The following is a 26,175-nucleotide window of genomic DNA, read 5'->3' as shown; positions in this document are numbered from 1 at the left end:
CCCTCGTCCCCCTCCTCTCCCTCCCTCCTCCTCCTCCCCCTTCTCCTCCTCCTCCTTCTGTTGTAGAGTCACTGAATATGGTTTTCATTGTGGACACCATCTCTGCAGTTGTCTGAGAAATTATTTCTAATTTGATTTTTTTCTGGAGCCTCATTTAATTTCTTTGCTGTTAGCACTTCAGAGAGGCCAGGTGGGGGGCTTTTGGATTGTCTCATCTCATTGCCCCTGGGTTTGTCTTTGGAGAGGTGGATGTCTGCGGTTGCATCTTGTTTAAGTGCCCTCTCCTTTTCTTCATTCATTCATTCATTCATTCATTCATTCATTCATTCAGTTTTATTCCTTGGGTGATGCTTATAAATTGTCTATGATGAATTGCTTTATTACTAGTGTTTAGAACCCTTAGGAAATGACTACTTCTCACAGATATCTTTTGGGTGTAGCTGTTTTTTGGGTTTTGACTCTGTTTCTAGACCCTGTGTCTTCAGTTTGTTGGGCTGAAAGGTTGCTGCCTGTTTGAGCTGCGCCACCGTATTTTCAGTGGCCCGGGTTGGAGCTTTTCTTGTGGTGCGGTGAGTCCTGTCTTAGGGAGAAGGCGCTGCTGGGTACCTCCTTTCTCTTCATTGAAGTTTCCCTCTTCACTCTCGTCATGAGCTTGAATTCATGCTTCAAGTTCTTGCTGGGCCCAGGAGATCCACTTCTGGCCTTCTCCTCTTCCGTGTTGCGGTGTCTGTCAGCGTCTGGAAGGCAATCCTCGGAGAGGCATCTTGGTGCCTCTTTCTCCCTAATTCTTTCAGTGTGTGTCTTGATCACTTTCCTATTTGCTGGGACAAAATACCTGACCGTGCACCTTCGAGAAGGGGGGTTGGTTTGGACTTAGAAGTCAGGCGCTTGCGTCCTGCTGGCTGGCACCAGGCAGAAGGGCACAGTGGAGGGGAGTGGTGCGAGGCATGGTGCAGGGACTCGGGTTGGAGGAGCCATTCATTAATTCTCTTGTGTGATGTTTGTTTTTCTGCAGAGTAATTCAGAGTCCAGTTGCAGAAAGCTTGTCTTGTTACCACCATGAGCTCTGGTAAGTCATTTTACATCCTTCCTTTCTTGGCAAAACTATAAATCCACCTGTTTACGAAGGTTTTCCACATACTCTAAGGGCCCTGCCAGCATTTTATTTTTTATTTTTGCATCCTGGGTGAGTGCCAGTGGCCTTTGTCCTAAGTCAGCATTGCCACCTACATTGTTAATGATTTTTTTGAGTACTTACTGTCTGTCAAGAGCTGTACTGTGTTCTGCTGGGGTTTTTTGCCTTTTGCCTTTTGTTATGTAAAATAGGCGGGGGCCTGTTTGTTTACTTAAGTTTTAACTTTTGCTCTACAACTAAAGTTTCTTGCTCTACCAATAGTGGGATTAGGCTAAGATAGTATTGCTGCTTAATAGTAAGGGCGTGAGGAGGAAGGGTGGGACTGATGAAGAATGGGGGTGTGGCGGTGCCCAGGGGACTCCCAGGCCTCTCTTAGAAGGCCCTGTTGCCTGGGAGGAGTCCACAGCCCTGACTCCCTTGTCCTCCCTCCATCTGGGAGATTCTAGCTGAACTTGAAGGAAACAAAACATCACCCCATGTGCGTCTGTGGTGAGTGTGTAGACTGTGTGTGCTTGTTAGAATGTCGTTACACTAGTACTAAAAGTGGTCACTGGGCAGACAGGAAGTACATGGGAAGCTATTGCTTGTACCATTTATGGAAATTACAGCACGAACATAATGTATTCCTTTAAAAAATATTTATTTATTTAGATACTCGCTGTGCAGCTCAGACTCATAGTGATCTTCCTATCTCAGCCTCTACAGAACTGGGATTAGAGGCGTGTGCCCCCACGCCTGCTTCTGGGCCCAGCACGGCATGCAGTACTGGGATCAAGCTCAGGTCCTTGCGCTTGCGAGCCCTTGAACTGCCAAGCTCTCTCCCCAGCCCAATAATGTGTTCCCTTTAACTTCACTTCTTGCCTCGGCTGGCAGTCGCTGAGGGAAATGCTGTACTTGATGATTTTGTTATGTGCTGCAAACCCACGAAGGCAGGCTTGGCTTACTGCCCCCAGTGTGTAGATGAGGCCGCCGAACCTGCCTGGGTCGCTGAGGTAGTGTGTAGTGCGAAGGCAGAAGACACCGCTGCTGAGCGCGACACACTTCGGTAGAGGCTTAAGTTTGTGCTGTTGGGTTTATTGATTTTAAAACACTTTTTTAAAAAGAATTTCTTTCAGGTTGGTTGTTATGGTTAATTAAAAAGACCAAAAAAAAAAGAAAAAAAAAAAAAAGATGAAAGGAAGAACATGGGCCTGAGCTGGAGGTAGGACTCAGGGATGCCCAAGACAGGGTGGACAGTGCCAACAGGATGTGACGAAGGGGAACCAAGGAAGGGGTGGGGGACGGGTCGTGTGTTTTTTCTTTTTTGATTCCTAGCTTTCCCACTAGCCCAGACCTTTCCCCTCTCCCCATATGAGGGCTCAGGCGGGATTTGACATCCAAGAAAACGAGGCTTCCTCTGCAGGTGGAGGCAGGTGATGGATGGGCCACAGCCAGGGTCTGGGTGGGGCAGGCTGGATGGGGCGGGGCGGACGCCCTGCCCTGGGGTGGCACAGGCAGCAGCCAGCTGGCCTGGCCAGGTGGCCTATGTCAGGCATTTAACCTGTGGGTGGCTTACTGTGAGGAGCCTCCTCGGAGTGGCTTAGTCTCAGCCTGAGGTGTTACTGGGGTTTGAGACGGGGCTTCAGGCCCAGCGCCGAGGTAAACAGAACATAGAACGAACCAGGAAACCAAAGTGTTTATTCCAGTTATGGAAGAGAAGATAAGCAATGAGCTGGGCCAGTTCACATCCCAAGATCGTTATCTGGGGTAGGCCTGGCCACCTTTTTGAGAATCATTTTTCTTTTGTCTAGAACAATGTGTTTTTTTAAAAATTGTTTTGTACAGGTTCTCACTACGTAGCTCAGACTCATATTGATCCTTCTGTTTTCAACCTCCCCAGCACTGGGATTACAGGTGCATGCCACCATGCCCGGACTTGGTGGCTGGCTTAGTACGTCCCAGGGGTGGAGCTAGTGCAGCATGTGGTACTGGGTATCGAACCCTGGTCCCTGTGCTTGCTTAAGCAGGCGCTTAGTCCACTGAGCTGTCTTGCTGGCTCTAGAATAGTAGCTTCTAACCTCTCCCTCCAGGTAAACAGTAGTTATGATTATAGTGATTATTATTTATGTTGTAAGTTCCTCTAAGCACACTGGCCGTGCATCCCAGGGTGACAGGGTCCACCTGTTTTCTGTGGCTTTCCTCCATTTATTTTGGGGCAGTGTGGTCTGCAGCTGAGAAAAACTCAGGGAATCTCAGCTGATACAAAGCCAAGCGAGCCACTGGATGTGCAGGATTTTCCTGAAGTTAGAGAAGGGGAGAGGGCATTCTTGCACGGGGCTCAGAAGTCTCTGATACACTCAGGAGAGAGGAGGATGGAACTGGAAGGGGCTCATGCTGATGGGCAGAGCCTTGGGCCGAGAGCAAGTTGGTTAGCCTCTGTCCCCTGGAGGTGGCCCCCTGGGCTTTTGGTTGGGTTGGTTTGTTTTTGATGATCAAGAATATAAATTGTTAATTTAATTGTACTCGTATGTCAAGATGCTGGTCATCCTAGTTACAAAAAAATTATGTTCCAAACCATCATTTCTGTACTGTTAGGGACTTGGAATACATTTTGCCCCCTTGAAAACAGTGTTTGACATGATTAAATTCTCAGATCGAATCCTTCAGTTTTAATTTTCAAATCCAAAGTGAAATGCCATATACGTAAAGGAAGAAGGCTTAGAGAAGCGTGCTGCGGAGGCCCGCTGTGTTTCTGCCTGGTCTTTCCCTGCGGCTCTAGTTCAGGGAGTGCTGTAGCTAGGTGAGGGTCTCCAAGATGCTCTTAGGGTGCAGGTGAGGGTTGGGGAGAGAATGGACTGAAAAGAAGCAGAAGGAGGAGTAGTCCGAAAGCCTTGACATCTCTGGGACAATGGCATCAGGCCACATTTGAAGTGGTAAGGAGGAGCAGCATCCAAAGACACTTCTTGGAGAGGACAGAATGACTTTGACATGTGGGTAAGAAAAAGTGCCAGGGACCCTGAGCTTTCTGCCTGAGCTGTGTGACCCACCGGACTCTGGGTGCAGAGGGGAACCCCTGAAATGGCCTTTGCGTGGGCAGACAGAAGATGCCATTATGAGGAAGTTAGGGAGAGTTTTTAAGTGTCAACAAGGCAATGAGGCAAGAAGATTTCTATCACCTCCATACGCATCCCATCCCCAATAGCTCTCATGTGGCTTTCTTGGAACTCTTCCAAGATACCCCAGGGAGTCATTGTAAGCCTGGGAAGGCTGAAGGGAGGGCTGTGTGTGGGCTGCAGTTGGGGGACAGAGCCACGCAGGGACAGGAAGGGCAGGATCCTTTGGTCTCTTGACTGTCTCCAGTACCTCATGCCACACAGTGGACACTGGGGAAGTGTGCTAACCAGATTGTGCTCTTCGTTCTTCTTTCAGAATGTGACGTTGGCGCTTCTAGGGCTGCTGTGAATGGCTTGGCACCCGGCAGCAATGGACAGGACAAAGGTAAGGCTCTTCAGGAGAAGCCTGGCCTGGTGCCGAGAAGTGTTTCTGGAAGGGCGGAGTGTGTTGGGCTGGGGCCACCCCAGCTGCCCCAGGAGAGCATCGCTCTCCTAAGCAGGCCGTGAACTGGACACTCAGTCCTAGCTATGACTTCCTGAGACCTGGGGCATATTGTTGCCGCTCATAGGTGTGAGGCTGCCTTTCCCCGCCGGGAGCTGAAAAGCTGTCCCTAGCTCACAAGGCTACTATGAATGACAGAACAACTGCCTGGGCCCTGGCACCTGTCCCGCCTGGCACAAGTGGGATTTCAGGATTTCATCCGCCTGAAATCCCTCGTCCCTGCCATTTTACCTGCCCTTGTAATCATTAGGGACAGTCACTGCTCTCTGAGGCAAGAGCCCAAATCTTTAAAAGAAATCATTCCTGAGCTGTCAGTTCCACGCCCATTCTCGCGTATTTTCAGGATATACTGTCGTTTTGGTGTGCTGGAGTTAACTCGAAGGCCTCGTACATGCTAGGGCCATGCTTGCCCGCTGAGCCACAGGCCTGCTCCTCTGTTTTCAGTTGTAAGTGTCTTAGGACAATTTTAATTGTGAAGCAGATGATGATACGCTGGCTGGAGGCCGAGAGCTTCCTGGTGCACTCACTTGGCTGCCTACACAGGCTAGAAGCGGAGTGCCCAGCTCCATTTTTGCAGTGTGGGGTGGCGGGCGCTGGAGTTGGAGAAAAGAGGTACAGCTCCAGCCCTGGCTGTGCTTCTCACAAGCGGAGACCTCTGTTTTGGGAGGTCTTCTGACTTTGAAGGTATAAGTTCTTAGCCAGAATGGGGGTGCTCGCTCTTCTGCAGTGTGTATTCCCGCTTCCCATCCTGGGTCCCAGGGCCTCTGTGAGTGTTCGCCCAGCTGCATCTTACGGTACAGAGAGGAAGGGCGGAAATCCTGGCATGGGGCATTGAAGCTGAAGTGCAGTATCTCTTCAACAATAGCTGCAGAGCGTTTGCTGTGATTGGCCTGTGTTGGTCCCACCTGATGTGGCCAGGCAGTCCTTTTGAGACAGGGAAAGTGTGAATTCAGAAGGGAGCAGCTCGGGAGAGAAGGTGCAGAGAGCAGGAGGACATGCGGGCGTGGGAGTGGGTGACTTGGGGGTGGGCTCCCTGGGGCAGGAGGTATCCTGCCACTGTCCCATGGCCCCTGCCTCCCTGCCCAGCCGCCCTTCTTCTCTCATGGTGAGGAGCATTTCTGCTTTGTTGGGTCTTGGACCATCTTGGCTGAGTTTCCCTTAGGGAGTACCATGGGGCCATACCTGTGGGGGGCTGCAGATGCATGTTTAGGCGTCCCTGAAGAACATGGAGGGCTGGGGCACGATTTGCTGTAGGCTGGTCACCTGTGCCCCTGTGGTCTCTGTACACCAGAGGCTCAGGGCAGTGGGAGGAGGGTGGCGGAGAGGTGGAGTCCACGCTGTCCTCGGGTGGATTTTGGGCTGGACGTGAGGCAGGTGTAGGCTGAACACCGTGAGGTGTTCACCAGGCCAGGAGCCAACGAGCTTAGAGCTAACGAGCCAACGAGCTGAGCAGTCTCAGCCTCTCAGCTTAGAAACGGAGTGACCTGGAGCAGTTGGCCACACCTCTTGCTTCTTCCTGTGAACAGTTAATGTTTAAATTGTTTTCTTTTTAACTTTTTTTTTTTTGCCACTTTTGCATGCTTATATCTGGTAATCTGAACAACTAATTTATAGACAACAATAAGCAATATAAAAACCATTGTTGAATTCCTATCATTTTGTTTAGTGAAATTCTGTCATGTTTCTTTTCTTTTTCTTTTTTCCTTTTTTATTTTTTTTGCTATTTTTTATTCTCCTTCAAAAAGAAAAGAAAGGAAACAAAAAGCCTCCTATGCAGCCAGTGGCCCTGGAGATTACAAGATGCAGCTGCACGATTGCTGGGGAAGTTTGTTTGTTTCTTAATATGTGCAGAATCATCATGGATATCATTAATCATTATATTTATTATTAGTCACCATCAGGATCACCATGATGGTTGTTGACAGCCACCTGCAGTACGACTGGCATGTGACTTATGGAGCAGCATGTGATTGGCCGGGAGATCCCTTGCTCCTGCCAGGAGCCTCCTGCTAGCAATCTCACCAGTGTGGCGCTGATGTAGCAGCGGCGGTCCCTCCCCCAGCACTCTTAGCCCTTGTTACTCCATGGCGGTGGGGCCCTGAGGGCTGTGGGCCGCACTGGGAATGGCTTTGGCACAGGTGAACAAGGGCCGCCATCTTTATTTGTGCCTTTTAAGAGAAAGACAAGGAAGGCTTGGCTTGTGCCTGGTGTCGAGATTTGAGGCTGGATGGTGTTGACCCCGGAGTCCTGCAGCAGATAGGCACAGACACCTTGGTCTCGGGGAGAGCAGCCTTCCCTGGTCCCGGGCGGGGATCCTGCTTTGTGCTTGCTGGATGTCAGCGTCCAGTCCGGGCACTGCCTGGAGTCTTACGTATGCACTTGGACACTTGGCACCTCTTTCCCTGGAAATGGTGGGTTTAAATAAGACCATCTGCTCCTCAACAGATGGAGTCTTTGACTTGTTTGGGGCTAGAGGGCAATGACTGTCAGAGTGGGCCTTGGGACCCCAGAAGTTAGGATTCGGGGGAAGCAGCTGTGACAGCTGAAGGGACCAGGCGACTCGTGAGCTTGTCCCTTTGCTTCTCTCACTCACCTCGGGCCTCTGGCCATCGGCCCTCCTCAGAGCCCCTGCTGCAGGGGGGTGGTCCGCACGCACCCAGGGCCCCCGGTTACGCTCCCCGGGCTCTATCTGCCAGACCATCTGCGTCTCTGTGCGCCTCTTTGTTCAGAGCGTTGGCAAGCCCTGGTGTGGCAGGAGGCACCAACAGACACTGACCAACTGTGTTTGGGGTGCTTGGAGGAAGGTTTCTGGTGTCTTGGCCCAGAACTCTAAAGAGAGAGAGAGCATGTTATTCCTTTGTGTTGTTCTTTTCAAGTAGGACGGCTCCTCCCCTGTCCCTACTTGGTTCCTCAGAGGCACGAATGTCTCCCAAGTGTTCTTTCCAGATGCACCATTTACCTTTTTGTGTTTTCAGCAACTGTCAGCCCTTGCCGTGCACGCTCTATTTCTGCTGTTAAAATAATTCCTGTGAAGACAGTGAAAAATGCTTCGGGCCTGGTCCTCCCTCCAGGTACCTTGCCTTGGTTGGTTTCTTTCCTTTTATTGTCAGATCATGCATGGTTTCCTTTCTTCTTTGCTTCTAACACTTACTGTGAGGCTTAATCCTTGCATGACTGGGAGGTGTTCTCTCTTTCCCGCAGCTTGTTTCCTTTCTTCTCTGTGGTGTATGTGACTGTGTGCACGTGTTCCTGGGAGCCGGTGAGCGGGCAGTGGCTTTGGGCTGCCTCTGAGGCAGAGGGCCAGGCCAGCGGCTGAGTGTTCTCTCTGGGGTGGGCCTGTGTGGCCGCACAGGCTCTCTCTAGAAGCTTGCAGCTCCCAGTACTTTAGTGAAGCTTCAGGCGTCCCCAAGAATCACCCTGGCCTCACAGGGAATCTTCGCACTGGGCAGACTGCGAAGCAGCCGCCTCAGCAGGAACCCTGAGCTGTGGGTCCCCAGAGCGTCACCGCCCCAGCCCTGGCTCCCCTGTTGCGCTTTCCGCCTCTCCCGGCAGGTGCAGGGATACGGTTCAGGTGTCAGCTGTGGCTCAGAGCTTCTGCTGTGCAGAGCGGCACAGTGGGGTCTAGACTGCACTTTCTCCTGTGACGCTTGCGAAGCTGGGTAAATCTGGTTGTGTTCAGGAATCTATGGAAGGGCTATGGGTTTGCTGCTTTGTCCCTTCCCCATTGGGAATGAGCATGGATCAGTTGTTCCCCGTAGCTGTGACCTCAGTTACCCTTGCACAGGGCGGACACGTCAGACATCTGGGGGCGGCTTCTTGCACAGCCCCTGGTAGTGGGGTTTGTGCTGTCTTTTCCACGAGGAGGCTGGCAGGCATATCTGGCCTCTTCTGCGGCACCAGGGGTGGTTCTGAGTTGTTGCCTGCTGGGGTGGAAAGCGAGGCGAAAAGCAGCTGTGCTGCCTGCTGGCCTCAGACAGGAATCGGAATGGACTCTGAACCCACGTCCTATCTGAGTGCCCATGCTGGCTTCTACCTGTAATCTTTTTTTTTTTTTTTTTCTGTATTTTAGGGAAGGGTCTACAGGGTGTTCATGGTCTCACTACTAGATCAGACTCAGTGATCCTCCTGTTTACAGCCTCCCAAGAGCTGGGATTACAGGGGTGCACCACCACTCAGTTGCCGCCTCAGCGGGTCCTGCGGGCGGGGCCGGCACACAGGCCTGGGGAATGAATCCTGGCCCCTGCGCCTGCTTGCAGGCGCTTTAATTCATGGAGTTTTTTGGCTGGCCCTCTACCCATAATCTTAATGGTGGTAATTTTGGGTCAAGGATCTGGGCTGTGAATAATGAGGGGGGGGGGAAAGACCCCAAATAAGCATGGAATCGAGCTTAGCTCAGCTACACGTGTGTCTTCTAGAATACTGTGGTTGGGACTGGTTTCCTGCTGTTTCATTTTTGATTTTCCTGGTGGATGGGTGTCCAGATCTTTTGACACTTACAGTAGTCTCCTTAGCTGCAGTTTCATTTTCTGTTGTCCGTTACCCGTGCTCAGCCATGGTCCAAAAATATTAAAGGAAACATTTCAGAAATAAAACAATTCTAAAGCGCCGGTCAAATAGCTCAGTGGATTAAAGCACCTGCCTAGGCATATGCAGGTGCTAAGAGTTTGATCCCTGGGCCTGCCCCATCCCTGGGGCACGCTGAGACAGCAGTTGAGACTGGCCATGGTGGTGCGCGCCTGTGATCCCAGCACTTGGCAGGCTGTAAACAGGAGGATCACCACGAGCCCGATCTATGCAGTGAGACCCTGTAGACCCTGTACACCCTGTCCTAAATACAAAAAAAGAGAAAGAAACAATTCTGAAGTTTTAAATAACTTTTATATAGTGTTGTTATTTCATTTTATTATTATAGTTGTTAATCTCTTACTCTACCTAGTTTATAAATTAGGCTTTACCTGAGGCCCGTGTGTTCAGGGCACAGGGATGCACATACCAGGATCAGTACTGTGTGGTCTTGGGGTGTGTCTCGCTTGGACAAGGAGACCCTGTACTGTTGCATCCTCCTCAAGGGGAATTCTCAGAGATTAGACCCTGGTAACCTGTCAGGGAGCTCAAAGCCCTGTGAAGGGCTGCTCTGGGGACGGTCACTGAATAGCACTGCCAGGGGCTGAGCCTTTTCGCTCATCTTCCTCGCTGCGATTTTCTTCATTCCCTTTGCAGTGCGAGGCTGCGTAGCCTTCTGTCCCTTCTCCTCAGAGCTCTTGCAGAGGCGAGGAGGTTTGCTTTCTTTTTTCTCTCTGAAGAACTGCAACAAAGTGATCCTCCTCAGAACATCCCTCTGACTCCTTGCGTTGCTGGTTTGCTCTAGGATGAGACAGAGTTTGGAAGCTTGAGAGAACTTTGATGAACTCTTTCTTGAAACATAACTTACTAATTGACCGGAAGTCTGAAGTCTGCTTACCAACCTAAACCTCATTTAATAAAAGACACTGGCCTGCTTTCCTCTTGAGGCATTTGCAGCTGATGCAGCAACTCATCCGTTCACTCGGGACTCGCCGTCACCTCCTTGCCCCTAATCTCGTGGTGCCTCACAAGCCTCTGGGAATGGTTTCGCTTTCCCCCTCCACCACCCACAGATTGATTCCATGGGCCGCGAGCCTTTGAGGACGCCCGGTAGCTCTCATCAAATTCATCTCATCTTCCCTGCTGTAACGATTTGCTAAATAACCTGTTTCTTCTAGAGTCTTGAATTCAATCTTTTCTTTTGGGTATTTTCTTTTCAGATATGGATCCTACAAAAATCTGCACTGGAAAAGGAGCAGTGACTCTCCGGGCCTCATCCACCTACAGGGATGCCCCAACCAGGAGCCCTGTGAGCCCTCAGGAAACCCCGGAGCATGAACGCAAGCCAGGTGCGCAACCCCTGAGACTGCGCGATGGAATTTGGGGTGTATGGGAAGATCACCCTGCTTTCGTTTAGGTGGTTTTGAATTCTTCTGCCACCCGAGTTCCTCAACGGCCTCTGGGAAAGTTGTTTCTTCGGTTGTTAGTAGTGGCTCTGGGCTGATGGGTAGACACTTGCTTTTGGTGAAGGCACAGCAGTGACCCTCACTTTATTAGCACTTTGGCTTTACACCAGCCTGTGCTCTGAAGACTAAATTCGGGAGGCAGAGGTGGCCTTGGGCCGGGGAGGTGGGGGGGCACAGGGCGAGATGCCCTCTGTGTTTGGCTTCTCTGAGCTCATCTTTCTTTTGAGCTAAGTGGACAGGGAGGCAGAACAGCTTGGAAAGAAGAGCCAGCGGTGCGCAGGCCTGTGGTGGCGAACACAGCGGAGGGAACAGGATGGGGAGAGCAGTGGTAAAGTTGGCGCAGCTGAGAGAGACCAAAGCAGCCCGTGGGACCCCCCGCCCACCCTGACCTTGGCGTGAGAAGCCTGAGCGTCTACAACGTGCCGTGCAGGCTTAGACCTGGGGATTTGGAGTGTGTAGATCTGTGTCCATGTCTTGCTCTACCGCCTCGTGCAATTCATTGTACTTTTCCTCAGCACCAAGGATCTCGTCTACAGAGCGGGTTGCTCAGTGTACCTGTCACCTGGGATTAGTGTGCAAAGGAAGATGGGGAGCATTTTACACTAGGCCTAGAACCAACTGTTAGATGCTAGGGGCTGTTCTTAGGTTAGATTGGGGTTTCTTTGACCTCTCTGGAGAGGGCTTTCCAGGTCTGGCGTATTCCTGAAGGAGGTAGTGCTGACTGGGAGTGCACAGGTGCCCTTAGTCGGGGGTGGGCAGCTCCGCCCACCCTGTGGTACAAAGGATTCCATGCTCTTTCTCCTCACACTCACCTGGAGTGAAAAGGCAGGTTACTGGGCCCCAGCCAGAGGCTGAGGATTTGTTATTCCTGCTTGCAGGCCTGGGGGGTGATCTGATGGTGGGCATTCCTGACAAGTTCCTGGCAGACCGTATTTGAGGATTCTAAGGGAGATAAGGAAGAAAATGAGAGAAAATGAACTGAAGGGCTGACTGCTCCATTGGAGTCAGAGAGGAGAGAAAGTGGGGCGTGCAGACCTGCCGGCACAGTGGGAGGGCTGTGGGTAGCAAAGCAGGATTGTGTAGGACGCAGAGGTCAGTGCCCGGTGTCCTGGAGACCCGCCTTCTTGTTCCTGAAGCAGGGGCCCCAGGACAAGGTCAGTTTAGTGTTAACTTACCAGCAATGTTGGCACCTATAGAGGGCTTCGTTTACAGACCCAGGGAAGTTTACAGACCCTAAGCAGCTGATGAGCCCACAGTCCATTCCTGACCTGTTGCAGTTTTTTCTTCTCTGGAATACTGGGGCTGAGGAGAAAGGGCAAAGTGGCTTCTTTTCAAAGCTCACCTAACCAGGCTTCTCTGAGTGTAGGAAGACACAGCTCCCAGCTGGAAATCCCAGGGGCAGAAGAAAAGCCGCTGCCTAACCCAGCCAGTCCTCAGGCTGTGAAGGGATGTGGCAGAGGAGGGGCCCGGAGCTCCCTCTAGTGTCACAGCGTGTGCTGCTGTGGCCTGCAGCTGCTGCTCCCCCGTGCGCTGCGGAGCTCCAGCGAATTTGAGGCCTCTGCAAGGACTCGCCCTCTTGTCCTAGAATGGCTCTGAGGCTTATGGGCTTCCTACCAAGTAATTTTGGTGAGGAGATTTTGTCAAACCCTTTCCACCAATTGTTTAAAAACCTGTTTATTTAATTACTCGGTACAGGGTCTTGGTGTACAGCTTGGATTTGTTTTTATTGATTCTCCTGTCTCAGTCTCCCCAGCACTAGGATTACAGGCATGCATCACCACACCCGGCTTGGGGGCACATGATGTGCCCAGCGGTTCTGGGGCCAGCAGGGCATGCTGCAGCAGGGATTGAACCTGGGTCCTTGTGCTTGCCAGCCAGGTGCTTAGACCACTGAGCTATCCCTCCAGCCCTCACCAAATCTTTCTAACAAGTAATTTTAGTGAAAAAAAAATTTGGTTCAGGGCTGGCCAGATAGCTCAGTGGATTAAAGCAGCTGCTTAGGCAGACACAGGGACTCAGGTTTGATCCCTGGCACCACACTCGTGCAGGCCCGTCCCCCAGACGCGCTGAGAAGTTGACTGAAACTGGGCGTGGTGGCGCGCACCCATAATCCCAGCATTTGGGAGGCTGAAAACAGGAGGATCACTACTAGTCCAGTCTCTGTAGTGAGACCCTGTACTAAATACATAAAAAAAAAAAAAAAAAGGAAAAGAAATTTGGTTCAAACTCGTTTCTTCAAGTCTTTACCAAGTTGTTTAAAAATATGTAAATTGGAAGATTAGCTATCAGTGTATTTATCTTACAGTAAATTATTTTCCTCTGGTAAGTTGAAATTAATTTAAGTGAACATGCATTCGTTCAACATCTGTGTGCCACGGGCTGAGCAACTCACTGGGGATTGTGGTGAGAAATGGAGAGAAAGGAGGAGAAAGAAAAAAGGAGCAAGGAGGCTGGGGAGAGAGCTCAGTGGCGTAAGCGCCTGCCTGGCAAGCACGAAGACCCGGGTTTGATCTCCAGTACTGCATGCCAAGCTGGCCACGGAGACTGGGCGTGGTGGTGCACTCCTGTAATCCCAGGGCTTGGGAGGCCGCGACAGGAGGGTCACTGCGAGTCAGAGATACATAGTAAGAACCCGTACCAAATACATAAATAAATAAATAAATAAATAAATAAATTTATTAAAGAAAAGAGTGCTTCTAGGTGCTGAGGGGAGGGCGGGAGGCGGTCTGTGGCAGAAGAAGCGTCTAGCAAGGGTTTGTGGTGCCCTGCCCTGCCTGCTGGCTGTAAGTACCAGGGATTTTGAAGCCCATATAAAGTACAGGGACATGGGAGAGATGCCGTCCAAGTCTAAATGTCCCACGTGCTCCTTGACCTTGGGAAGCTGAAAATCAATTTGGCGCAAATATGAGTGACATTGACTGCAGATCAATTCAAGATTGTAGAGTTGGGTGACGGGTGGAACTGGATGAGATGACAGGGCTCAAGGAGAGAAAAGACGCCATGCCAACCAGGAAGTGTCTTCCCTGGTTTTCCAGGAGGATAACTGTGGCCTTCATAAAGACGGGGAATATGTAAAAGGAGTCGAAAGGAATGTTCCTATTTAGGCATTGTGAATTGCTTGGCCAGTGAGAGGTACCTTTGGAAATTTGGAGTCCCAGGTACGGATTTGGGAGCCATCTGCCTAAGTGAATTTTAGGCAAATAGAATTTTCTTCTGAGGTGGAGTGAAAGGTGGAGAGCCCTAGGAGATGCCCAGCTTATTTATTTTTAAATTTATTTTTATTTTTTATTTTTATTGTATTTGGTTGTTATAGGGCCTCACTACACAACTCGGACTCATAGTGAGCCTCCTGTCTTCAGCCTCCCCATTGCTGGGATTATAGGCACGCGCCACCATGCCTAGACTCTGACCAGCTCGGGCAGCCTTGGGGGCGGGGCTGGTGCTGCACATGGTGCCATGGGTTGAACCCCGGTCCATGTGCTTGCCTAAGCTTGCCTAAGCAGGTGCTTCAGTCTACTGAGCTATCTTGCCGGCCCTCAGAAATGCCCAGTGTAAGCCCACTTCCTAGACATCTGCTTTCAAGTGACAGCTACAGCGCAGGTCCTAGGTCATAGTTTCCTACCCACTGTGCTGCTCTGTGGACCCTCAGTTTTAGATTATTGCCATCTGAAAAGAGCGCCAGCAACCTTAGTGCTAATTCCCTGTTGTGGGGAGAAGCCTAAACACCTTGTGCTTGTTTCCTGGTCCCATTACCTGCCACCACATCTGCGTGTTGACCGTTTAGTGTCAGAGCGAGGTCTCCAGCCTCCTTTGCTCAAGAGGGGAGAAGGAACCTGAGTTGATAGTGGGTGCAGTACCAAGTTCCAGTCTGGCGTAGCTTGAAGACTGGGCTTTCATACATCCTTTCCTGTGTTTTGATTTAATTCTGTGTCTGTTGGCCCCAGTCTTCATTGCCTGATTCTTTACTGCACAGTTAGCTTTTGGCTTAAGACTTCTTGGGCCTATGACAACCCATTTCCTCTCTAGACTGTCATGTTTGCTGTCCAGATTGGCTGTATCAAAAGTCATGGAAAACTTGACACTGATTCCTTGACCCTTGACCCAATTATCAGGACTCCCTTGTCCCAAATCAAATCTTAGGGCCAACTGATATGCTAGAGGAAAAGCCCCCACCAGAGGGCACCATCACTTCCGACAACTACAAGTTCTGGGGATTCTGGTCAAGGATAACGCTTGAAGGTCTCTAATAACTCTCTGCAAGGTGTTACCCTGACAGCTGTGGTTCACTCTAGGGAAGGGTGGGGATGGGAATCATCCAACAGAGAAGAGGCGTAGCACGAATTTGGAGGAGGCACTACAGCTCCCCATGGGCCTCCCCGTAAGGAGTCAGGGCGCATTATTTCTCAGCATATCCAGCATCTGAAAGGATGCTCCCAGGGTTGCCAGTCAGGAGGCTTGTGCCTTTGTGTCCAGTGTCTCCAGGACACAGGCTGCTCTGCTGCCCATCTTAGTCCTCATCAGGAAGTGAAGCTCTTGTTTTCTCAAAACACTCATCCCAAACCACAATATGAGTGTGACTGCAGTCCCTGGACAAAGATCTTCCTATCAGGGGTGATATAGCCAAAGGGCTTAGTGCTTACTTCCTAGAGGCAGAGGGAAAAGCCAGGCCCCTTTTGGGTAAATTTAAATTTTCTAATATGCAGTTTAAATGAGCTATAAACCCACTAAGATTTGGAACACCGCCTGCTTCTAACACCCGCCATCCATTCCTTGGGCGTGCTTCCTGAGAGCACGTGAAGACCGACTCAGTGGAAAGCGTCTCGCCATCCCGAGAATGACTGATAGGCAGAAACAAGACATCAGAAGAAGCCCAAACGAAGACAGCACAGAAAATGTCGCAGCTAGTTAGAAGGAAAACAAGAGGCGGTTTATAGCCACAGGCCAGAAAAGATTGTAAATAAAGAGCAGATGGAAGGAAAGACAGGCCAGATAAGGTAAATATAATGCAAAATAGCTGTTTCTCTTGAGGGCTGCAAAGCATTCTGATAAGCCAGCTTCCCAAGGCTTCCCGGCTCTCCCACCTTGGGAGCTGTAAGGTAACATTCAATGAAGGAAGCATTCTGACAGTCTTTTCAATCAGGAGTTAATAATTGATGATCATAAACAATTGATGATTCTGAGTGCATGACTTCATCCAGCATCCTCGGCACAGTTGGCCGTGGGCTGCTGTCAGCCTTCAGGTTCCGCAAGAGGGTGCCAGGCAGAGGGTGCTGAGACATCGAGCGTGCAGCTCTTTCAACAGACAAAGCCCGCCAAACAGTTCCTAGAAGCTGCCTTTTCTGGGCAGGATCGTCATGGGAAAATTGTAAACATTTGGAATGTGAAGCAAAATTGAGTCAATCCCTGAAGATACGTTCTTGAGTTGGTGATTCTAGTTCATGTCTGTAGGGATTTTTTCCCCTTGTGCTTTAGATTCCAGTTTTACAAAACACATGTCATTCCATGTACTTCCACCTGTTCCTCATGACTCAGGACATCTGTGTCCACTTCACAGATGAACTCCGAGGTCATTTGATGAGGATTTGTAGTTCATTAGACAGAGGGTAAAGACACACAAGGTAATCAGATGCCAAAATGATCACCCTGTAGAATGCCTCGAGGGTTGGAAGGACAGTCATAGCTCAACTTTCCATGACACATTTATTGCACAGCACCACTTGGATAGAACCAACCCAGCTGGAGCCAAAAAATGGGCAAAATAATGTGTCTGTCCCCAGTTTAGTGGAGAGGTTACGCCTTGCATGGAGTGGCCCTTCACCCAGAGCTGTTGACGTGTAGTGTCTGCACAAACTGAATACATTTGAAGAATGTGAAAAAGTGAGACCTGAAATGGCGACTTAGGAAAGAAGATGGCAGGGATAAGGGAAGGGTGGGGAAGAGGGCGGCACAGTGTATCGCCTGTGTTCGAGGTTCTGCCGGCTGTGAGAGTTTCTCTGGGCCAGGCATCTGCAGGGAAGCATCAATGGACGTTAAATGTGGTCACCCAATCTCTGGTAGTTTAGCAGTCCCATGAGAATGATTTGGGCTAAGGATTGTATTGTATAGATGAGGAAAGAAATGTGTGTGTGTGTGTGTGTGTGTGTGTGTGTGTGGTTAGCAAACTTGCCTCTGGTTATAGAAGCCAGTACGAGGCAGTCACGTGAGCAAAACACAAGGCCTTCACATTCCTCAGCTTCGTGCTTGTGAGGGGAAGAGAAGCAGCTGAGCATGGTGGGTAAGGGCCTAGCACAGTTGTGGACAGGCGAGCCAATAGAACAGTATGGAACTGAGTCACTTCGTAAAAATTGGGTTTTAGAATTGAGGGGCTAGATACAATTAGTTTTCTAGAATAAGGATTTTTTTTTTTCATTGTGGCTTATTTCAGTGGTTTTCAAAATGTATACTGTGCTCACGTGCATACTGTGAGTTGCCTGGGAACTTCTTAAAATGCACAATCTCAGGCCTCATCTCTTGCTTTCTGTGTCAGGAACACTGGAATTGGATTCCAGTGACGTGTATTGTAACAAGTGTTCTCTGTGGTTCTGATGTCACTTCTGCTTGGTGGCTGATGGGGTGGATGTCAGCTGTTGGTGTGGCCAGGATGCTATCCTTGGACTCCAGAGATCTGGGCTGACTACTTGGTCACTCATGCATGAAACTGTGTGGCTTTGGGCGGGTCAGTTGGCCTCTTTTCCATTCATAGAGTAGGATGGTTATCTACCTCCTAGAGTTGGCATGCACACTAAAGTAAGTACTAAATAGGTGTAAAAGTGTAGCAGTGCAAGGTGTTTAGTAAATGTCTGCACATGTCAACTTGAGCTTTGACTGGAGAAAGCCTGTCTCTAGTACCCGAGAGACCCACTTTGCAGTCGAGGCCTGGGCCGTGAGAGCTGCAGTCTAAGCCGCCTTTGTGTGTCTGCAATGGTGAGGCCACAGATGCAGTTGGGGGAGGAGGAAGGAAAGGATTGGCTGCATTAGGCATTGGCATCTCTGGCCATGACTAAGCCCAGCCCATGCAGGCATTTGTTACAGTCGCTAAGATGAGAATGGGGGTGCCATTTAGGAACTTTGGAGGACTCTGGGCAACCTTCGGGACTCTGGTAGGCCCTGACCTTCCTTAACCCCCAATGCACAGGCGTGCAGCCTCTACTGGGGCTGCTCCAAACTTTTAAGAACTGAGGAGGACTCTGAGTAGCTTGTGAGATGCAGGAGAGCTGCGATCTGTGGGCCTGTTTGTGCAGGTGTGGAGCTTTCCTGGAGCCATTTAAGAACTTTGGTGGGCTCTGGGCAGCCTGTGGGACTTTGTCTGGGTGATTACTGGGAGCTTGAAAAATGCCAAAACACAGGAGTAGGAAGGCAATACGAATCCGGTAGCCCATCCAGAACAAATCGAGGAGATAACAACATACAAGAACTTGGAAATCACACCCCTGAAATCTCTGAAATGGTAGCAACTGAAGTAAGGAAACAAGTCCATTATGCATAGAAGAAATAAGATCAGAAATAATCTCTCAGGTCAGAAAAAGAAAGGACAACAATTGTGAAAGAATTGTTCAGCACAGCTAAAGAAGACATAGAAAAATAAAGGAGACTAGAAAAATTATGGAAACACTGAATGAACAATACAGGAAAGAACTCGAATGCATGCAACTGATTCACACAGGTAGCCAAGAAAGCAAGAACTCCATTGAAGGCTGGGAGAACCACTTGAATGAAACTGAAGGTGAACTTTCCGACCCCACAGACAGTATTGCAGTTAATGAATATGAAATAAAAGAGCTCTTAAAACTAACAAGGAACCAGGAAAAATCAATTCATCAACTATACGATGATACAAAGAAAAATAATATAAGAATAATAGGTGTCATTGAAGCAGTGCAAGACAACACAGATGACATAAAAAGACTATTTACAGAAGTACTAGCAGTAAATTTTCCAAACATGAGAAATGAAACTGACATACTAATAAGTGAGGCATATAGAACTCCACACAGCCATAATCACAGTAAATCTACACCTGGACACATACATAATAATCAAGATCTGAGAAATTCAGGAAAAGAATAGAATGTTAAAGGCTGCTAGATAGACGCAGGGATGGGGGTTCGATCCCCAGCGTACTGTGCTGGCCCCACCCCTGGGGCACCCTGCGACAGTGATTGACACTGGGCATGGTGGCATGAACCTGTAATCCCAATGCTTGGGAGACTGAAAACAGGAGGATCATTACAAGTCCGATCTGTGTAGTGAGACCCTGTAGACCCTGTACTAAATGTATTTAAAAAAAAAAAAAAAGCTGCTAGAGAGAAGAAACAGATCACCTACAGTGGAAAGCCCCTTAGAATCATGGCAGATTTCTCAACAGAAACCATCAAATCAGGAAGAGTTTGGAGTGAAGTCTTTCAGATCCTGAAAGAAAATAACTTCCAATCTGATTCCAGTCTGATAACCAGCAAAACTGCCTCTCAAGTTTAGTGGTGACATAAGACTCTTCCATGACAAAGAACAATTGAAATCCATGGCTACCAAACCAACCCTACAAAGAGTACTGACAGATATTGTAGAAAGAAACAGAAGTGATCACAGCTTCAAGAAGAACAGAAAGGAACCACCAAATAGGCCAAGTAATTAAAAAGAGGGAAAAAGTTAACCTATAACAGGAAATTAACATGACAAAGATAAGTCAATAAGTATCAGTTATAACGATCAGTATAAACCGCCTTAATTCACCATTCAAAAGAAACAGACTAACAGAGTGGATTAAGAAAGAAAATCCAACAATAGGCTGCATACAAGAAATACATTTAACTCAAAGGAAATTCACAGACTAAAAGTCAAAGGATGGAAAATAATCCTCCATGCTGCAGGAAATCAGAAAAAAGCAGGGGTAGCTATGCTGGTTGCTGACAATATCAACTTCAAACCAAAAATCATCCAAAGAGATAAAGAAGATCACTACATACTTGTTAAGGGAAAACTGCAAGAGGAAGAGATAATAATTGTAAATATATATGCACCCAGTGTGGGAGCACCCTTGTACCTAAGACAGATTTTTAAGAAACATGAAAAATCAAATGGGGACTTTAATATGCCACTGTCACAAAGAGATAGATCAACTAGGCAAAAAATCAGCAAAGAAATAACAGAACTAAACCAAATTTGTGAAGCAATTGACTTGGTAGACCTTTACAGAGTGTTCACCCAGCAACAACAGAATACACATTCTTCTCAGCTGCACACGGGACATTCTCCAAAATAGACCACATACTAGCACACAGAGCACCTTAAGTAAATGCAAAGCAACTGAGGTCATCCCATGCGTCCCATCTGATGACAGTGTAATAAAACTGGAAATTACTGACAAACTACAAAAACACCATAAACACATGGAAATTAAATAGCCTCCTAAACAGCCAGCGGGTCACAGATGAAATTAAAGAAGAAATTAAAAAATATCTACAACCAAAGGAAAGTGCAAATACAACTTAAAGAAACCTATGGGATGCAATGAAAGCTGTCTTAAGAAGAATATTATAACAGTAAATTCGCACATTAGGAAAATAGAACAAGCCCAGGTAAATAATCTTATGCTGCACCTCAAACTCCTAGAAAAAGAAGAGCAAGTCAAGACCAAAGCCCAAAGAAGGCAGCAAATTATAAAGATTAGAGAAGAAATTAGTGCATTGGAGATGAAGAAAACAATACAAAGAATAAATAAATCAAAGAATCAAGAAATGGCATCTCCTTTTTGAAAAGTTTCTCCACTTCAAAGCAAATCAGCAGAGTAAAAGAAAACCCACAAACTGGGAACAAATTATAGCCAACCATAATTATAGCTTCTGACAAAGGCCTTCTATCTAGAACATACAAAGAATTAAAAAAAAAAAATCAGACCCCCCCAGATTCAAAGACCCAATCCAAAAATGGGCATCTGAGATGAATATACAGTTCTCAGATGAAAAAATACAAATGGTAAGTAAATAGATGAAAAAAATGTTTTACATCTTTGGTCATTTGAAAAATACAAATTAAAACAACACTGAGATCCCATCTCACCCCAGAAAGAATGACTAACATCAAGAAATCAGCCAACAACAAATGCTGGAGAGGCTGTGGAGAAAAAGGAACCATTCTGCACTGTTGGTGGGAGTGCAGGCTGGTACAACCACTATGGAAATCAGTGTGGAGATTGCTTTCAAAGCTTGGATTGTAGAGCCCATTCAAGCCAGCTGTTCCCCTCCTGTGTAATTTTCCAGAAGAACTGAAAACCTCATACCACAGCCATATATGTGCACCTGTGTTTATAATAGTGCAATTTGTCATCGCTAAATCATATGACAACCCAGATACACATCAACTGAAGAATGGTTAAATAAGATGTGGTATTTTTACACAGCGGCATATCATTCAGCTATAAAACAGGATAAATTTGAGCCTTTTGTTGGTAAATGGATGCAACTAGAGAACATACTCAACTGAAATAAATCAGACCCACATGTGCAAACATGTTATTATCTCCTTAGTGTGAGAACTGGAAAGAGAAAAAATAAAATCTGAAGGGTAAAATAGATATTCACAAAAGGGAATGAACTTATTCAAAAGGAAAAGAGTTACTGAGTTGAGGAGGACAGGAGAGGGAGTGGGGGAAAGAGGTTTATGTGTGTAAGTGGGAAGGTTTGGACAACTGTACTGTGCATTTCTGCTGGCCTATGGAGAGGAACAGATATTGCTTTAATTTGTTTCATCTCCTTTTTTCAATTGTTTGTGTTTTTTGTCTTCTTAATTTCCTATACATTTCTTTTTCTTCTTTCAATTTTGCATACATATATCTGGTAATATGAATAACTGATTGGAAGAGCACACTATGCATTAGAACAAATACTGCGAAATTCATATTACTTTTAAGTAGTTAATGAAATTCTGCATCACTTGTAATTTTTTGTTTTAATTCTCATTTGTACTCTTTAAAAAATAAAAAAAATTAAAAAGAATAGGTTTTTACATTTTAAAATGATAGAAAATGCAAAAGAAGAATGGCATTGTGTATCATATAAAAATTATATAAAATTTGAATTTTAAGGCCCATAAATAAAAGGACACATGAAAATAGCCATGACTACTCATTTACTCTTGTTCTGCGATGACAGAGTCTGTGACAGCTTGTGTGTCCCTTATTCAAAGTATTTGAGACAGAAATATTTTGGGTTTCAGTTTTTTTTCCCTTCAGATTTTAAGTATTTGCTTACAAATAATGGGATATATTAAGAAGTCTGAGGCCTCGGGAAGAAATTTATGCTTTTTATATGCCACGTATGTTATGGCTTGTGTCTAGTTGTCCCGACAAAGCCTCACACAGTCATAGGGCGGCTTCCAGGGGCTGTGCTGGGATTATGGGTGTGAGGGCTGCACCCGCCCACCCGGGCAGGCGGGTGGACAGCCTGGATGCGGCATCAGGGAGGGAGGGAGGGAGGGAAGGAGGGAGGGAGCGAGCGGCTTGCTCCGGCCTCGCTGATGCAGCCGCTCCCACTGCTCCTCCCTTTTTGCTCTTGCTGCTTCACTGTTCTCTCCTACCATGACTGCCGCCCTGTGCGCTATACCACTCTCCCTTGGAGCCAACTGAGTATGAACTGAAACTCCCCCCCACCTTTCCTTCCATAACTTGGGGTGTTTCCAGCAATGACAGAAAAGTAACCGAGACATTATACGTATTGGAAGCTTTTTAACAATGGAAATATTATCTTATTATTTGTTCCGGTAATTGGTTTGCTTCATTTATGTGGTGATGAGGAGCGAGCCCAGCTGTCGTGGAGGCAAGGCAGGCCCTCCGTCACTGAACTGCATCCCCGAGTGTCACGGTCAGGTTATGCCGTATTTTTGGTGCGCTTGGCGACTGCAATCTATCACGTAAGGTCAGTCGTGGAATTTTGAAGTTAGGATGTCGTGTTGGCGCTCACAGTTTCAGATTTGGAGCACTACATGTCTTCAGCTGAGGGATGCTCAGTCTCTAGCTAAACCAGGCAGCTCGCCAAACCAGGAATATTCGTTGTCTGACCTTTGCGGGAAAGGTGGTGGAGCCCTGGGCCGGATGGAGGACGCACCCTTGTAGAGACAGGCGATACGGAAGATGATGGTAAACGGCAAGCAGTTGTGAGGTTGCCAGGCACTGTGCTAGGCAGTTCACATGCTCAGGTCCTTTAGTTCTTAAAACAATACGAATCAAGCAGGTATCTCATTATCCCTGGTGAATTGAGGCTTTGAACTTGCTCAGAATCACAGCGCCCAGAGGCAGTGGAGCCAGGATTTGAACTGAGGTCTGGCTGCCTTGTTACTTGCACACACAACCACGGGCTCTATTCTTGAGGCTGCTGGTGGGTCAAAGTAGGAGAGATTTAGGAACTCTGAAATGCAACAAGCCGTGATTAGGAGGACTGGAGGGCTGCAAGGCTGCCTGGTAGCATAGTGAATACTCAGGAAGGGTGATTAGATTTTGAATGTTTGTTGGCTCATTTAATGGGAAGAAGAGCAGACACGGGAAAAAAGAAATCCATGAAAACAAATCAAAACCGACGTCTATCACAGCGGATACCCCTGGGCTTAATCGGGCTCTGGCGGCCAGTACAGCGCAGCAGGAGGACCTTGCCGTTTCCTCCCCGGGGCCCAGCGCTTAGCCCAGCCTGCTCTCACCGAGCGGTCACTCTGCCCACAGCTGGCTTCAGGAAAGGGGACGAGAGGTAGTAGGGCTGGAGTGTTCTATCGCCTTTTTGTCTGTAAAATGAGAATGTCAAGGCACAATTGTTGCTTCATTCCTGTGAATGTGAGCCTTGTGTTTTCAAAGGTCAGTGCCAGTGAGCACATCATGGTTTAGAGTGGGTTCCTATGGTAATCAGGCCGTCATCACTGAGGGCACTTTGTGTCAGACAGCAGGGGACTGCATTTTCATGCTGCTGTGTAGCTCATGCTTGTTGCTGCAATTGTAACTATTTCGTTGTTGTTGTGGTTTTTTTTGTTTTCTTCTTTCTGCCCTACACATAGGTCTGGAGCCAGAGAACTCTTCAGCAGGTATGGCTTTGCTCTCATTCTTGCTGTGCCTGTTTTCTAGTGGGGACCCTTGAATTAGGGGGAGCCAGGACGTGTTCCCTGTGAGTGACAAGGTTTTATTTATTTATTTTTCCTAATCTCTTAGATGGGTGGAGGCCTTCTTCCAGTGCTGATGCCAGTGGGAACGCCCAGCCCTCTTCGCTTGCCGCCAAAGGCTACAGAAGTGTGCACCCCAGCCTTCCAGCCGACAAGCCCCAGGTAGGCTGTGCCCGCTGGCAGGGTGGGCGTCCATTTGCGGTACTTGCCTACTCATTTTTTTGAACCTAGACATGACTTCCTGCTTGCTCAGATGGTCAAGGAGATAGCTTTTAATGGACTGCAGAAAATCTCTGTAAGGATGCGGCACGAGGTGATGCTGGTTTCTGCCAGGGTTTTGGAACTAGGTCTGATATGCATGTGGAAATGTTCTGAAAGAGAAAATGCATTTAGATTGAATAAGTAGGAAAATGTCCGAGATTATTTTTATGAAACACTTCAGAATGTAATAGTCAAGAGAAGAGTGCTTCTCGTGTTTACTTCATTAATTTTCTAGATTTAGCTCTAAGAGTTCAAGCAGCTGTATCCTCACAGCTTATCATGTAGCTGTGGCCAGACCCTCAATCCAAGAACCCAGCCCTACAGATAGAAGTTGATGTGGAGCACCTTATTTATACATCCCCCAGTTCTACCCTACAACAGAAAATACCCCAAAGGTGTACAACTTGGCGTGGTGAAGATTTCCCTTAGGCTTTTCTCCTAGCTAGTTTTCCCTTCCTTCCCTCTTGGTACACTGCCACTTTGATGAAAAGGATGGACAGGGTTACAGTTCAGGTGATCTGTGCAGAATATTTTTATATGGAGCAGTCACTTCCATGGAAAGTGGCTTCTTTTATAGAAAGTGGTGCTACAGTAAGTCTCTGAATTCTGTTCTGGGAGAACGTGCGTATGTCAGATTTGTTCATAATAATGTATAAGACAAAGGGAGTCTTAGACAGTACACCTATGAAAGTTCACGCCCTGAACATTTGTAAGTCAGGGATCTACTGTACTCATCCTTGCAGGAATGTATTCTTGTTATGGTCCTCTTTCTTGCTCTTCCCTCTGAAGGTGTCCCTAGAGCTCACTAGCAACCTGGAATTACCACAGATCTTGCCCAGTTTCCACCCCTCTTCTCTAGCGATTCTTTGGCTTCTGTCTATTAGGATGTAACATTGCCATGGTCCCTGCAGTGAAGCCAAGCCAGAGGTGACATCTTCCTTCTTTCCCACCGACCTCTGTCTTCTCAAGCTGGTTGGGGCTGGTCCGCCTTGCGCGCTACGCAGCACCACTAGGTCTTCCCAGCCCTGCCGCGACTTCTCTCTCAGCGTGCAGCCTTTGCATCCAGAGCCCCTGCTAGAAGCAGGGGCTGTGAGTGCACCTACCTCCTGCTCTGCTTGCTAGGCTCGGGCACTTGGGAGGTTACTTGTCTGATAAATGGCTTGCCTGGCTTTCCCCATTTCTGAAACCTTTTGAACAGCCCAATGTGCTTCCTGTGGCAACTTTGCTTCCTTCTTGGCCATCTCAGGAGTGCACACGGTTGACGCTGTCCCGATAAGGAAGCGGTGCTGATGAATTCAGAGGAACGTTGTCTTCCGTCATCGTTGACTTAGCTCATAGGCTAACTCGGTCATTCTTTTTGGCTTTGTAAATACAGTGGTCCCTTGGTTTAGGGATTTAATTTGTTATATGATTGGGAAAGACAGCTATGTTTCATTTGTGTGGGCAAGATGGCTGTGGTCATATTTGTCACCAACTGCAGAGTTTGCAAACAAAAACAAAATCTTGCCCAGTGCTTCTGTTTGGGAACCAAGTTGTTTGCAAGCAGACACGTTCCTGAACCAAGGTAACACTGCTCCTCTTTTTCATGAGGAGTAAGGAGACATTCCTTCTGGATACATTTATTTACAGTAGCTGGGTTGCATCCTCCGTTGTGCTCAGAGCACCCAGAGCACCGTGTTAACAAATGTTGCCCTCAAGGAAATGATTTTATTTGTTTTAGTGGTACTGGGGATCGCACTGAGATACAGCCCCAGCCACCACCCCAGCTTTTAAAAATATTTTAGTTTCAGATAGTCTCCCTACGTTACCGAGTTGTTGAGGCTGGGCTCAAGCTTGTAATCCTTTTGTCTCAGCCTCCCAGAGTGCTGGGGTTACAAGTGTGAGCCACCGCTCATAGCTTCTTAATAAGGCTAAATATCCTACATCAGGTATTTTCTTCTCTGCCACTCAATTTTTTATTTTATTTTATTTTATTTATTTATT

The 26,175-nt window shown here is 47.8% G+C and overlaps 1 protein-coding gene and 1 long non-coding RNA gene across 2 annotated transcripts in view; one reads left to right on the top strand and one right to left on the bottom strand.

Moving 5' to 3' along the window:
- Sorbs1 (sorbin and SH3 domain containing 1) overlaps nt 1-26,175 on the top strand; it is a 261,970-nt gene that overhangs the window by 108,749 nt on the left and 127,046 nt on the right. The window contains exons 2-6 of the mRNA XM_023709032.1: nt 1,016-1,069; nt 4,544-4,612; nt 7,705-7,800; nt 10,513-10,641; nt 23,981-24,093. Coding sequence (XP_023564800.1) covers nt 1,060-1,069; nt 4,544-4,612; nt 7,705-7,800; nt 10,513-10,641; nt 23,981-24,093 — 417 coding nt within the window. The 5' untranslated portion in view covers nt 1,016-1,059. The remainder of the gene's footprint in view (nt 1-1,015; nt 1,070-4,543; nt 4,613-7,704; nt 7,801-10,512; nt 10,642-23,980; nt 24,094-26,175) is intronic.
- Nucleotides 24,156-26,175, bottom strand: part of LOC111814999 — an 8,018-nt gene continuing 5,998 nt past the window's right edge. The window contains exon 2 of the long non-coding RNA XR_002819826.1: nt 24,156-24,302. This is a non-coding gene — a long non-coding RNA (uncharacterized LOC111814999). The remainder of the gene's footprint in view (nt 24,303-26,175) is intronic.

This window comes from Octodon degus, unplaced genomic scaffold (assembly GCF_000260255.1).
Source record: "Octodon degus isolate 3935 unplaced genomic scaffold, OctDeg1.0 scaffold00010, whole genome shotgun sequence".
Taxonomy (NCBI): domain Eukaryota; kingdom Metazoa; phylum Chordata; class Mammalia; order Rodentia; family Octodontidae; genus Octodon; species Octodon degus.
This window is presented reverse-complemented; position numbering and strand designations above follow the sequence as displayed.